The sequence below is a fragment of the Narcine bancroftii genome, chromosome 1, assembly GCF_036971445.1.
Source record: "Narcine bancroftii isolate sNarBan1 chromosome 1, sNarBan1.hap1, whole genome shotgun sequence".
Classification (NCBI taxonomy): domain Eukaryota; kingdom Metazoa; phylum Chordata; class Chondrichthyes; order Torpediniformes; family Narcinidae; genus Narcine; species Narcine bancroftii.
In genome coordinates this window covers 456,968,727-456,984,812 of record NC_091469.1, presented here as the reverse complement: position 1 = coordinate 456,984,812, position 16,086 = coordinate 456,968,727, and the positions used below count along the sequence as shown (strand labels likewise).

Below are 16,086 nucleotides of genomic sequence, written 5' to 3'. Positions count from 1 at the left end.
TCATTTGAACTTCAGTGCTATTATTGCCACAGGCCACTGTGCAACTTTGCATCCTGCTGGCACTGGTGTGAATGAATGAGAAGGTCTTCAAGTTCATGAATAAGGAGGCATGATATATTCATGAGCTCTTGTCAGGTGCAGCAGTGAGGAATTTTTAAGAGTTGTTAGATTCTCTGTTTAAGCACATCAGGGATATTATGCAGATGTTACTATAGATTCTGTTTACAGCAGTTATTTCAACTCCTCTGTCAGCTGTTGTGGCCACAATGGGTCTGTTTTGTTGTTCTGTTCCATTTATTTATCAGGAAGGATTTTAAACAACTGTCTTCAATTGAGCTCCGCAGACAATTATGACATTGAGTCACCCAGAAGATCATCAGCTGTTGCAGCTCCCTTAGAATAAATGTAAAAAAATACTGCAGGTCCTGGAAATCAGAAATCAAAACATGAGCATGTCCAATTTAATACTTGGCCAATTTTGATTAAAGTCTTTGATCTAAATTATACTTAAAATAAATTAAATTTCATGGAATGATGAGGGTCTTGTTTGATGAAAGTAAACAAAAATAGAGCAAAAAACTGGATTTCACACATTTCTGTTTCTAAAAGTATGTTCACGTGTTAGTACTACTGTCAAGATTGAAATAATCAAAAAAAAGAATCAGGGTCACCCTTGTTCAAGGAAATATTGACATTTCCTGGACCTAACTCACGAATGGCATCATGAAGAAAACTTCCTCAGGCGTTTGCGGAGGTTTGGTATGACACCTGAAACACTGGCAAATTTCTACAGATGTGAGGTGGCAAGGATGCTGACCGGCTTCAGCACAATCTGGAATGGATGTAAAGCCCTGAAAAAGGTTGTGGACAACAGCCCAGGACATCACACCCAAAACCATCCCCACCATCAAGAACATTTACAGGGAATGTTGCCTTTGGAAAGTAGCAGCAATCATCAATTATCCACTCCACTCAGTGCACGCTCTGTTCACGCTATTGCCATCAGAAAAGAAGTAAAGGTGCCACAAGACTCGCTCTACCAGATTCGGGAACCACTGTTACCCTTTCACTATCAGACCGCTCAACAACAAACTCAATCGGGGACTCATTTTAAGACTCTTACTTTTGCACTTCATTGATTTATTTTCTCTCTGTATTGCACAGTTTGCTTACATATCTTTATTACTAGAAGTTACAGGTGAACATTGAGTACAGGGTTTTTTTAGCATTACAAATAAGTGGTAATTCTGCCTCGCGCTGGAGAAGAATCTCAAGGTCGCATGTGATGTCATGTATGTACTCAGACAATAAATCTGAAATCTGATAGGTCAAAAGATAACCTGCACATTTGACATGAGTCTGCAAGCAATGGAATGCCTGCCCCCCCCCCTCCCAGGAATGTATTAGGTGGTGGTGGAAACAGATGCAATAGTAGCATTGAAGAGGCTTCCATATAGACACATGAATGTCAAAAACAGAGTCATGAAATTCATCGTTTTGCAGCAGAATTGGTGTGCAAACATTGCTGCAAGTTATATTTTTTAAATAAATAAATTAGTGCAAAAAGAACAGAGAGTGAGGTAGTGTCAGTGGTTCATTGTCCATTCAGAAATCTGAAGGCAGAGGGGAAGAAGCTGTTTTTGTACTATTGGGTGTTTGTCTTCAGGATCCTGTACCTCCTTCCTATAGGTCACCGCATGAAGGGGGCGTGACCTGGGTGTTGAGGGTCTTTGAGGATAGAGGCTGTTTTCTTGAGACATCGCCTCTTGTAGAGTATTCAATGGAGTGAAGACTGATGCCCATGATGGCATTGGCTGAGTTTGCAACTCTCTGTGGCCTTTTCTGGTCCTGATCTTCATACCAGACAGCAATGCAACCAGTCAGAATGCTCTCCACGGTGCACCTTAGAAATTTGCACTTCTTTGCTAACATACCAAATCTCATCACACTCATTACAAAGTACAGCCACTAACAAATCTTCATGATGACATTGATATGGAGGCCCCAGGATAGATTTTCAGACATGCTGACACCTAGGAATTTTGAGTTCTTAACCCTTTCCACTGCTGACCCCTTGATGGGGACTGGTTTGTATTCTCTTGATTTTCCCCTCAGACTGAAGAGTTGCGACACCACTTAAGGAGCTGATCTATTTCACTTCTGTACACTTCCTCGTTGCCATCTGTGTTTCTGCTGATTACTGTGGTCCCATCTTCAGATTTGTAAATTGCATTTGAATTATGCCAAACCACACAGTCATGTGTCATATGAAGGGGATCACGACAAGTAGAAGATTTTTGAGTTTGTTTTGAATATAATGTTCAGTAGAGACACATAGGGCGATGGGTCTGGTCCTGTGCTATAATGTTCAATATTATCTGTACTAATATTTATCACAGAGAACATCTTGATTGAACACAATTATGGAATAGGCGTTTCTTTAAATAACAAATATCAAGTCATGCCGAACACTTTATCAGGAAATATTCCCTTCTGACCTTACCTGACCTCTTAAAGTTAGGACGAGTGTAAAAAACTTCTCAATCAGGAAAAATACGTATACTCCTCCAAGTATTGTAAGCATTTTCCAAATATACCCTTTGTTCTCATAAGATTGGCTGATGAATTCTTGCTCATGCGTGTGTAAACCAAGGACCTAAGATAAAAAAAATTTTAGCAACAAAATAGACGAATAAATTTTTTTAATTTAGAGACACAGGCCCTTTTCCAGTGACCATATTCTTTTTCAATTAACCCACACACCCTAGGTCTTTGGAATGTGGGAGGTAACCAGAGCATCCAGAGAAAATCCATGCAGTCATAGGGAGAACAGACAAACTCCTTACAGACAACGGTGAATTCGAACCCAGGTTGACAGCATTGTAATAGCATTGCGCTAATTATTAGATTAACCACGCTGTCTCCTTTCTTCTTTCATTTGATGAATTTAATCTTTTTTGGAATACTGTATATGCCAGTGAATCATTTGTTTTGACACTTTAAATACTGTTATATTCAGGTTATGATCTTTGAAAAAGAATATGGTTGAAGCACTTTTAAAATTGGATCTTGGGCATCACATAACTGAAGGGACTTCCCTGACAGTTTGAAAAATTGACAAATCAGTGTTCAATTTTAGGCAGAGGAGTTCAGGTAGGTCCAGGAAGCAAGGCAGAGGGAGAGGTCATAGAATCATAGTGTCTTGCAGCACAGAAACAGGACCTCAGCCACCCATGTCCATTGCCAAGAATGGGTACCAATCTGTACCAATCCAAATTTGATAGCACTTGGTCCTTAGCCTATAATCCCTTGGTGTTTCATGCTCATGTAGATGTTTCTCTAATATTTCGACAACATCTGCCTCCACCATCACTTCAGACAGTGCATTCCAAGACCCAATCAGCTTCTTGGTGAAAATATTCTTTATGATGTCTCTTCCAAAACCTTACTCTACATAAAGGTACACCCTCTGGTTATGAACATATTTGATAAAGGGAAAATCATTATCTGAAGAAAGCTCTCAAAATCCTTAAGGACCCCTACCACCCTGCACATTGATACTTCCCTGTGGGAGGTAGCTGGAAGATGCTGAATGAGAACTGCCAGGCTGAGAAACAGCTTCTTCCCACAGGCAGTAAGACTGTTGAAGGACTGATGAACTGCTCATACAATCCCTCCAAAACTCTACTATTATTTAACAATATTTATTTATTTTTATATACAGTATGTACTGCAAATAGAGTAAATCATTTGTTAATATATATACTATGTCCATATGTGTTTGCATGTTTTTTTACACCAAGAACTAAAGAATGCTGTTTTGTCCAGTCATTCTTTACAATAGTATGATAATAATAAATTTGAACTTGAAAATGTTATTGTCTATCCTATCTACGACCTTCATGCTTTTGTACATCGCTATCAGGTATCTCTCGGTCTTTCCCACACCAATGAAAGCAAACCCAGTCTGCCCTGTCACTTCTCATAACTGGGAAATATCCTCGTGCATTTGCAGAGAGTGTGAGATTTGATGTTGGGGTGAATGGGGTGGAGAGTGGCAGTGAGAACAGGTTGCAACAGTTGTGAATAGGTGAGGAACAAGAAGGCACATCAAAAGAGTCTTGGACAGGCATCAAGCTAAATTTGCAAAAGTGATTCAAGCTTCTAATTGCACACATAAAGATCCTCCAAAAGAGTATTTTATGATATCCGAAGTTGTGAAGAGCTTCCAGAACATTACAGCACAGTACAAGCCCTTTGGCCTCGATGATACACTCACATAAATATATTCCTACAAAAAAAATGAAATTCTTCCTACTTCGTAACTCTCTATTTATCTTCCATCCATGTACCTGTCCAAGAGTCTCTTAAATCCCCCTAATGTTGGAGCCTCCACTACCATCCCAGCAAGGCATTCCAGGCACCAACAAGTCTCTGTATAAAATCTTACCCCTGATGACTGGCCTAAATTTCCCTCCCTTCACTTTGTACAGATGTCCTCTGGTGTTTGCCATTCCTGGTCTGGGAAAAAGGTGCTGTCTCTCAGAATCTTGTAGACCTCTGTTATATCACCTCTCATCCTTCTTTGCTCCAAAGAGAAAAGTTCTAACTCTGCTAACCTTGCCTCATAAGACTTATTTTCCCAATGCAGACACCATTCTGGTAAATCTCCTCTACACCCTCTCCATAGTTTTCACAATTTTCCTTTAACGAAGTGACCAAAACTGAACACAATATTCCAAGTGTGGTCTCACCAGAAATCTGTAGAGTTGCAACATGACCTCTCGGCTCTTGAACACAATCCCCCGACTAAAGAATCCCTGCATCCCATAGGTGTCTTTAACTATCCTATCAATCTATAGGCTCCTATAGCTCAGTGGTTAGAGCACTGGTCTTGTAAACCAGGGGCTGTGAGTTGTTTTCCTCAGTGGGGCCTCATTTCTGTGAGGGGAGCTTAGCAAAGTGGTGACTCTCTGTCTTCCTTGTAGTAGACAAAGTTAAAGATTTTCATGTATATATATTCTAAATGTAGCATTATGTGTCAATAATGGAATCTTTACCTTAACCTGCACAGCAACTTTGAGAGATGTATGGATTTGGACTTTACAATCCCTCTGTTCCTCCACACTATTAAATATCCAACCATTAACCATGTCCTCAACCTTCCAAAATGCATCACCTCACACATATCTGAACTGAACTCCATCTGCCACTTTTTCATCCAGCTCTGCATCTTTTAGCACTATTCAAAACTCATCCAACCTTCATATCATTCGCAAACATACTAAACCATCCTTCTGCTTCTTCATCTAGGTTATTTATAAAACAAAATCAGAAAGAACAGGACACCCAGAGGGCCCCCTGTGGAACCAGGCAGAACATTTTCTGTCCACTACTACTCTCTGCTTTCTACCTGCAAGCCAATTTTTAATCCACAGCCAGGGTTCCATGGATTCCATCCCTTGTGACTTTCTCAATGGAGGATTTTCTCATGGGGGACCTTGTCGAATGGATTTTTTAAAAACTTTAATTAATACAACTTTAATACAAAATGAATGGAAGGTAGTTTATGGCATATTTGAATCAATTTTAGACAAGTCATGGAATCAAAATCAAATTCTAAACTTTGGCAACTTAAACATTTGGAGAAATATTTTCTAGTCAGAGCAGATGCTCATGAGTAAAAATTCCTGTAGCTCTTTTTAGACACATGTGGTATAGCCATGAAGATTATTGGGAATTATGTCAAATAGCCTATAATATTTATCTAATGTCAAATATGCAAACCTCTGCCTACAAGAATGCTTTCATGTAATTTAAAGGGTTTTACTCCATGTAGGTTACTATCAGAGAATCCATGATATAAATTTCCTTCAGGTAGATCCTTACTTTTAATGCCGATCAAAACTAAATGCATCCATCCTTCTGATATCCTCAACAATCTCCAATCATCTGCCTGACCTCCATCCAATCAATAACTTCACAGCCCATAAACAGTTTGATTTCATATCCCTACCATAATACACCATTTTCTAACATTGCTTCAGCAAGGTGCTGAAGTGTGTGATTGGACAATATACTCAAGTTCACAGTGAAGCCTGAACTCATGACCTACTCTCCAAAGAAAAGGTGCTTAGCAATTATCAGAAGTAGAAATAGAAAGCCATGGGAATTTGTTTACCTGTGAGAATCTGCAGGCTTTAATTTCCATTATGCCTTTTATCTGTATGGTGCTTAACAGGGGCTGTTTCTCAAGTGTATTGATTTTCCAGAAAACCAGTTTTTTCAACATGCATAGTCATCTGAGATGTGATAGCTACATGCCCAGGAAATTTGTTCTAAATTTGCACTAAAGTAAAATTATTTTTTACCTCATGGTCTATCAGACATAGTTTTATTTTCTTTGAACCATCTTTAACTTTGGTAGTTTAACAAGCTTTCTACCTCTCAGATCTGTGGATGGGTGGATGGAAGAGGCTGGTACAATAGAGACATTTAAAAGGCTCTTAACCAGGCACAAGGATACAAGAAAAATGTGTGAAAGGTAGGTAAGGTTTTGTTCGTCTGTAACTTTCTATCAGTTGGCACATTGTGGGCTGAAGGGCCTGTATTGTGCTGTAATATTCTATCTCACATATCTCATCACATGCACATCCTATGCTTAAACAGATATAATATGCAGGCACGGTAACTCACCTGTGGTATCAGGTGTAACAAAGCATCACCTGACATCGTTCCCACTGCTAAACCTACAAACAGCTGTAGAATGAGCTGGTATGTTTGTTTGCAAGAGTTGAAAATGAGTAGGATGATGCCACACATGGAGCTCACTGTAATTATTAAGACAGACACTGTACTATATCCATATCCTGAAAGCATAAGGTAATAATTGTTACTTTTAGAATGTGAATTATATTATCAAAAGTGCAGGTTTCAACAAAATTTATTTTCATGAAAAATCATTGGATATTTCAACCCAAAAGCTGGCACACAATTTATTGAAAACAGAGAAACAAGTCCTGTCAAAAAAAAGCAACATTAAACACAAAGCCAAGACTCTCAAAATCAACAGAATTGATTGTGCTGTATAAAGTAATTAACTGGTGGAATTATTCTATAATTTCTCAGAAGAAATAGAATGTCATCATACTGCCAATGGAGATACAGACTGAGAAAATTCTTACTTTTATACCCTTTTATGTCTTGCGTTGGTAGAGGGGGGAAATGTTCCCAAAACCGACGGCTATTTTTTAAAAAAACAACCAGCATTTCAGCCTATTTTTTTTTATGAAGTAGGAAATCCAAGTATAAAGGATTTGTCATCTTCCCTGTAATTCTATCAGTCATCTCTCCAGTAGCTGATAATGGTTGCATAAATGTATCAGCATTCACAAGTAATGAGGAAATTGGACATTTTTGACTACCAATTGAATTAATATACAAGTAAATCTTCCATTAATATTTAATCATGTCGGTGGGATCAGACAAAAGTGCTTTTATATGAATGCAGATGATGAGAAATATTTCATATTGTAATCATGTAGTTCTGCAGTGAGCATTAAAATACTTCATAACTAAATACAAATATTGTTTTATTTCTGCTGTTTACTTGATCCTTACAATCTAAGGAATACAACATTATAAATAATTCCCAATTCCTGCTATTCACTGACACAAATACTGTTGGATTTCAGATTTCAGATTTAGTGTCAAAGTACATACATGAACTCACATACAACCCTGAGATTCCTTTTCATAATATCTTAAGAATTGTGTCCCTCAGAAATTTCTGTTTCACTATCACTTTTCTGTGACTAATCTTACCCTCCTTAATTCTGTGTTATCCTCCTCCAGAGGTAAAAGCGTGTATGACATTTTGGCAGTTTTTGTTTCAAATTAATTTTGGGCTTTGCTGACTACAAAAACAGCCATTCCCCATTCCCAGCTGTCCTGAGATTCTTCTGGTTTTATCACTGTGGGAGTGGAATTCCATATGAACCCAGATAACCATCTAGGAAGGATATTTGTTTAAGAGGCATTCAGATTTCTGACCTCATGCTCTCAGTATTTCAGTCCACAGATAGGATTTTCACCTGATTCGTTGAGTGACCAACATGTTTTTTTTTTAAATCATACAAAAGAGGAATACAGTAAATAAATTACTTTGCTGGCATGTAAATAGAAAAGGAATAATTTGATAAATGCAAGGGTTCTTTAAACTGTGTTCATTTTATTAGTCAGGAATGATTTTTAACCAAATCATAGATTTAAGCTTTGTTCTGATTTAAAAAAAATTTTTGACATGTAAATATCTATTGCTAATATAAAAAAGAAAAATAACTTACAACTACCAGATACCAAATTGGTTCTTATATGTTGGTTCTATTTCAACAGTAATCTGTGGCAGGTTAATTTGTTAAATTTAAACTTGACTGAATCCTTTAAAATATTGGTTTATGAATTTTATTGACAAAATTGTAGAAATGCATTTTGATGGAAGGGGACCCAAGTACCAGATTTTTCAGAATATTGCTCTCATTGCGACAGTTATTTCATTTGCCTATTGTCACAACAGGTCAATGGCAGATGACATCTCACTGTCTCTCCACCCTGCGTCAAAAGACTGTTCATTGAATGCCAAGCTATAGACAATTCCATCGTACCAACAAAATGTATGACCAAACTGAGGGATCTGAGATTCTGTCCCTTTACAACTGCATCCTTGACTTCCTTTTCATCAGGGCCCAATCAGTATGGATCAGTAATATTACTTCCTCCACAGTGACCATCAACATGGGAATCCAAGGCTGTGAGCTAGTCCTCTGCTCTATTTCCTGTAGACTCATGACTGTGCAGCTACTCTTGGTTCCAATGCAATTCTCAAATTCACTGATGACATCACCATTATTGGTTGAATAACTGGAAATATGAGTCAGAATATAAAATGGAGATCAAGAATCTGGTTGGGAGGTGCTAGATCAACCATCTTGCTCTCAATGTCAGCAAGAGCAAGCAACTTATAGTTGATTCTTGAAGGTGAGGCCGAGGGACTATGCACCAATCTGATTTGTTGGGAGGGAAGAGGAAAGGGTTAGTACCTACAAATTGTTCGGAGACCTCTCGTGGAGCCAACACGTTAAGGCAACTATACAAAGGCACACCAATGCCTCTACTTTCTAAGGAGTCTGAAGAGGTTTGGCATGCCACCAAATACTCCATCAGACTTCTATAGATGCACAATAGAAGATATACTGACTGGTTGCATCACAGCCTGGATTAGTAATATGAACATCCAGAAATGCAGATGGCTGCAGAAGGTATCAAATATACCCAGGTCCATCACAGGCTCTGGCCTCCCGTCCATTGGAAACATCTGCATGATGCACTGCCTCGAGAAGGCAGCCAGTATTTTAAAGGAACCCCATCACTCTGGTCACAACCTCCTCTTTTTGGGCAGAAGGTTCAGTAGCCTAAAGACCAGTACTGTAGGTTCAAGACAGTTTCTTTCTTACAGCCATCAGGCTCTTGAACCTTCCCTTGTTACACTAATCATGGGCTGATCTGACATCACAAAAAGAACCATTTGCACTATAGCAGTCATTTTGGTTATTTTTTACACTCGGGTAAAATTATAGTCTCTTTTTAAAGCAATTACACTGGCAATGAAGATTTTGCTTCCTGAACACTTTTGGTTGTAGTTTATGGATTTTGAGCTGCTGATCATGAAAAATACCTTAAAAATTTCCAATCACGTACCATTTTTTAGATATAAACTATTTTTGTGATTTCCTGTCATATTTTAAGACTACTTCAAGTAGACTCCATTCCCACTTAGACATATTCCCTGCTGATCTTGCTGTGCTCAGTGACAAACATGATGGAAGGTTTCACCAGGATGCTGTGTCCATGGAAAAACAGTATCAGGGTAACTGGAACCTATCAATGTTGGGCAACTATTGCTGGACACTGACACATGAGGCATCAGTTGTTGAGTAGAAATGTGCGAGGTCAGTTGAACTAACGCAAAGTGTCAGCAACATTATGCAATTAAACATGCTAAATTCAATACAAGTTAATTTAAGGTTTCTCCAAATTCCTATGTGATACAATAATTCTGAGATTATCTTTGTTTTCATCTTGAAGTTGTCTATCATAATCCCCAATTTTTTTCAGAAGCAAACCTTTATAAAAAAAATGTGATTGCTTATTTTCTTTTGTGAAGTACCAGTTCAACGGGAACAGTGTATTTCTGTGCATTTTACAATGTATGTGTCAGTAAATTTGTTATCAAATGAAATTTGTCAAAGTCTGGTTGCGAGCTGAACTGTAAATAAAAATGACAACCACGTTACCAGGTAACTCAATAGCAGACAAAAAAAATTATAAATTGTAAGACATGAATTTATAAAACATTGCAGAAAATGAAATGTTATTGTGTAACTTACTCTCAGTATTAGTTGGAAGGATGATGGGTTGTGCGTGTTCCTTGCCACCGTGTCGACAAGCTCCACTAAGCAACTGCTGAATGATAGCTGGGCTGATCTGAGCAAAATGATCTTTTGAAATGACAGAATTGTTGCTGTTTAAGAAGATTGCCACAAGCTGGTGAGCAGAAAAGCAAACCTAATTGAGGAGACATCACAATGAGGTAAAGGTAAAGAAAGGCCCCATTACTGTCACATGAAGGTCTCTATTATTGTCATTCTTCTACATTTAGAACATAACATATATGAAATTCTTTAACTTTTGTCATCATTTTTAACAAATGTGTGCTTTCCAATATTTTCAGTTTAGTAAATTAAATTAAATTCATAATAGAAACTTCAATTGTAAATCATGTACAAACTCGGAGCATTGGAATATAGCATTGTCAACGAGTCAAGGAAAAATAGTTTGGTCACTCATTAGGTTTCCTTTACCTTTGCCCAGGGGAAGTCATCATCCGGCAAGAAATGACAATCACGATGACCTTGGCTTTGCTTTTTGGCAAAATATATTTCTCCAGAGCTGTCAAACTGCTTTGCTGCAGTGCTGTCAGTTTCACGATCATGTGAGGGCGATTCAAGGTATCTTCCCAACCCCAGATGATGAAGGAGCTGCTTTAAATCTGGTTGAACAAGGAAAACAGTGAATGCCAACAGGCCATTTCATAAATCACTTCAGTTTTCCTGTCAGGAAACAAACTCCTTCAATTCCATCCTCTAGCAAAATATGCCAACCGAGAAACAGTTTTGGACATGTAATCCACTGCTGATTACTGATTTGTTGCTCATTCTGGCAATAGGAGAGCTTTCCCCCACCCACCCCCCCCCCCCCACATTTGAAATGCTGTAGGAATGTTTTGGCCATCAAATGCATGAGACTGGGAATACACAGACGATGGGGGACTCCAGGTCACAATAACTAGTTGTTTCTGGATAGTCACACACGCAAAAGTCTCTGGGTGGTTTTAATCCAAGATAATGGGTGGGATGCTGCTCATAATAGGATTTTATTTTCCACATAACGGATTCCTTTCCACATTGCACTGCCCGCTTTATCAATGTCAATGCTAACCACCTATTGTTACGCATTACTGAATTCCATCAAAGGAAACCCTCCTAAATTACCCTTGTTTGGTCCCAATTTAAAAGTTACTTCAGGTAAATATTTCATAGTTATGAACAATTACATTTGAACAACCACAAGTTCACTGCAGCAAATTATGAAGTTGAATTTAATGATAATGTTAAACCGTAGAGAAAAAAAATGGCGTGAGCAACCTTCGTAACAAGCTCTTGCTTCAATCTGGCTATCTGGCAATCTGAAAGTTCAGGTAAAATTGGGAAACAAATCCAAAATGACAAAATATCATTATTGTGGCAGCCCACAAAATGGCCGACGAACATGGAGACCGCGCGGACCTGGGGTGACACCGATCGTCATCCCAGGTGACCTCCCACACAGCAGGAAGATGGGGAAATGTGGCGGGAACACCAGCCGATCCCAGGCCAGTGCTCTGATGACATGGAACCCTGATGACAGAACCTGAGGCTCATAAATGCGACAGCCAGAGCAATAAACCAGTCTCATTTTCCAAGGCTTTGGTGTGCATTTCGTTCTTCTCCACGCCCATGTAGGGCAAATGTTACATTGGTGACCCCTACAGGTCCAACTGCAGATGACGGACCAGGCGGAGCCAGCGACAATCCACGTGGTCTCACTCACGCTCCCAACATTTTGGGTGTCGCAACAACACGCGTGGTTCGAGCAGGCCAAGGCTCAGTTCCAGCTATGACACATCACCGCCGCCTACACCCACTACTTCTATGTCATGAGCATTTTTGATCAACACACAGTGGTAAGGGTAGTAGCCTTCCTACAGCAGCCTCCAGAGCAAGGCCAAATACACAGCCCTCAAAGAGCTGTTAATCCACATTTGAGCTCTCCCGGCGCAAGCGTGCCACCCGATTGCTCCATCTGCCCTAATGAGCGAGATGCTCCTTTTGACCGAAGGCCACAAGCCTTTCCTGCTCTTTGAGCTGGAGCAGCTTCCCAAGGATATCCAACTCTTGCTCATAGACGAGGACTTAAGAAACCTTTGGAGAGTTGCAGCCCAGGTGGGCATGTTCTGGCCAGGGACACCAGCGCCGTCATAGACCACATCAGCAAGCCCCACAAACAACCACCTGTGAGACCAAGACCAGCAGAGGCAAGTTAACACCCTGGGACAATTCTGCCATCTTGCCTCCCTGACAATCTGTAAGGGTGGACCGACCCCAGTGAGGGCAACAACTGTATCTCCAGAGTCCTGGCAGTGATGGTGTTGGACCAGGAGATACCACAGCAACTGAACAATTCCACGATCAAGGTGGGGGTTAACGAATATAAACTGAATATAGATCCACCTCCTCTGTTCCCGAATCTGAGCACCGATTGCAGACCAATTCCTATGAAAAGCAGGCGCTACAGCGCAGAGGACCAGGATTCATCAAGGCTGAGACATAGCAACTGTTTGATGAGAACATTATTGAGCACAGTACTAGCCCATGGAGAGCACAGGAGCTGCATCATTTCCTGCTGGTAAGGTGCATCACATCCAGCAGGACAACCAGCTACAACCCCCGGGGGAATGAACAGGTTGAGAAGGAGAATGCTACAGTTTGGAAGGCCATAAAATTGGCTCTCTGGACCAAAGGACCCAGACTCATGCTGGCAGGATGTCCTATCCATGGCACTCCACTTCATTAGGTCACTACTCTGCACTGTAACCAATGCGACTCCTCACGAGCTGATGTTTTCTTTTCAGAAAAAGTCAACATCAGGGACCACCCTCCCAGCTTGGCTTACAGCACCAGGTTCAGTGCTGCTTCGAAAGCACGTGAGGAGGAGCAAAACCAACCCCCTGGTCGAGAAAGTGCACCTACTCCATGCCAACCCCACTCATGCCTATGTGACATACCCAGATGGCAGAAAGGACACTGTCTCGATCAGGGACCTGGCATCCGCTGGAAATGAAGGTCCATCACCTCAAGGGAGCCAGGACATACCCAGGGTTCACTGGGGAATATCAAGGGTCTTTGGTGAGATGATTCAGGAAGTGGTTCGAGCCACCCCTCAACCAGAGCCTGATCACCCATACCCCGAGGTCATGCAACCATAGGAGGATCAGGAAGTCCCAAGCACGCCTGCACTAAGGTGCTCGGCCCACATCTCCAGACCTCCTGACAGGTTGAATTTGTAAATATTGTAAAAAAAATTCTAGGTCAACACTATGTTTCACCTGCAGGCTTCATTCTAAAGGAGGGGGTGAATATAGTGAACTGGGAATTCACTATTGATGTGATGTCCTGAGGACTGGCCCCCCCCCCAACTCCGCCCCGCATATCCCGATATAAACCCTGGATCCCAGCCAAAACCCCAGTTCTATCCAAAGACTATTGTGTGTTATTCTGAATAAAAATATGTTGTACTCTCTCTGGTCTTGAGTGCTCTCAGTCATGCTACACCGCCTCCCACCTTGACTCTATAACACTTTCAGACAATTAATTTGCCTGCATCCTGGCAGAGTTTCCCTCAATAATGGTGCCACGGCTGAGCCAAAGCATGGGGTAAGGCACAACATTCTGACTGAAGTTCGCCCGTTCCACGCCAGGGCACACTGTCTCCCTCCAGAAAATGGAGGACTAGAGATTGTGTTGTGTTGCGTTCCAACAATCTCTGGGCCTTCCCCCCCCACCACCCTTCCACATGGTGTCAAAAACAGCAGGCAGGTGGAGGCCATGTGGTGACTACTGCCACCTCAATAAGGCCACCACACCTGACAGATATCCTATGCCCCACATCCAAAACTTCGTCGCCAACCTGCATGGGGCAAGGATGTTTTCCAAGATGGACCTCATCTGTGGGGATGTCCCCAACACTATGATTGTAACCCCCTTTGGTTTGTTTGAATTCCTCTGCACATCCTTGAGTCTGAAAAATGCGGCACAAACTTTCTAGCAGCTGGTGCATTTGAGCTTATCTACTTGGACGATATCCTCATTGCAAGATATCGTCACAAAGACCACACTTTCCACCTGAGACAACTGTGTTCCCAGTTGAATGAGTTCAGGTTGACAATTAACCTTGAAAGTGTCAATTCAGCCTGGACACTATTGACTTCCTGGGGGACAGAATAAACAAACATGGGGCAACACCCCTCCCTTAAAAAGGTCAAGCCAGTCGGGCACTTTGCAAAGCCATGTACAGTAAAAGGTCTATAGGAATTCACCAATATGATAAACTTTTACCACAGATTTATACCAGCAGTGGCCTGCATCATGCGCCCCTCTTCATGCTGATGGTGGGCAAGTCAAAGGACATTACCTGGAATGATGAGTTTTCAAGGGCATTCCAGAATGCCAAAGATGTACTGGCCAATGTCACCCTCCTGGTTCACCCCAGACTGGAGACACCTACCGCTCTGACAGTCGATGCTTCCAGCACAGTGGTAGGAGGCATACTGGAACAGCTCAATGAAGCCCAGTGGCAGCCCTGTCCTTTTTAAGTAGACACCTCCCCCCCATCCCCGCCAGAGATTAAATACAGCACTTTTGACCGATAGCTATTAGCACTGTATCTGGTGGTAAGACATTTATGTTATTTTTTTGGAGGGTTGGCAATTCAAGATCTTCACCAATCACAAGCCGCTAACTTTTACCTTCTATAATGTATCAGACCCGTGGTCAGCCCGACAACAGAGACACTTGTCCTATGTGTCTGAATTTACCATGGACATACAGTACATCACAGGGAAAAGCAATGTGATAGCCGATGCTCTGTCACACCCAGCAATCAAATTGGTACACGCCCTGTCCCAGGGGATCGACTACGCGACCTTCACCAAAGCTCAGCAGCAGGATCCTGAGATCCTGGACAAATGTCTCTGGTCTCAGGGTTGAAGACGTCCCTGTCGGCACAGGTAACCTGACACTGCTGTGCGACATCTCCAGCCGCATGGAGACACCAGGTTTTCGATGCCATACACAACCTGGTGCATCCTGCAATCCAGGCCATGGTCAAGATGGTGGCTGGCAGATTTTTTTGGTATGGCTTCCGTAAGTAGCCAGTGGGCCCAAACGTGCTAGTCCTCAAAAGTGCAGACCCACACAAAGACGCCCACATGGACCTTTGAACCAGCGTGGAGAAGATTCAGCCACGTATATATAGACATAGTTGAGCTGCTATCAGTTTCCTGTGGGGCGAAACACCTATTGATCACTCCACGAGGTGGCCTGAGGCAGTCCTGCTGGCTGATACCACCATAGAAACCTGTGCCACCCATCACATGGTGTCCAGATTCGGGCCCCCAGAGCACCTAACCTCAGACGGGGGAAAAATTCACCTCTGGGCTCTGGCCAGTGCTGGCCAGCTTCCTGGGGATGCAGTTCCATCACACTAAGTCATACCAGTTTCAGGTCAATGGGTTTGTGGAGCAGTTTCACAGGCAGCTTAAGGCTGGGTGGATGAGCTTCCTTGGGGCCTTCTGGGGTTTCCACGTTGAAGGAAGACTTCAATGCCTCGGTGGCAGACATGGTCTATGTATCACCCTTAATCATTCTGGGG

General features: G+C 41.6%; 1 protein-coding gene across 1 annotated transcript in view; it reads right to left on the bottom strand.

Annotated features, from left to right (window-relative positions):
• The window catches only part of LOC138753657 (zinc transporter ZIP12-like), an 88,231-nt gene that overhangs the window by 28,873 nt on the left and 43,272 nt on the right, over positions 1–16,086 (bottom strand). Inside the window, exons 5-8 of the mRNA XM_069916909.1 lie at positions 10,920–11,107; positions 10,446–10,623; positions 6,697–6,869; positions 2,504–2,656 (exon numbers count right to left, since the gene is read on the bottom strand). Coding sequence (XP_069773010.1) covers positions 2,504–2,656; positions 6,697–6,869; positions 10,446–10,623; positions 10,920–11,107 — 692 coding nt within the window. The remainder of the gene's footprint in view (positions 1–2,503; positions 2,657–6,696; positions 6,870–10,445; positions 10,624–10,919; positions 11,108–16,086) is intronic.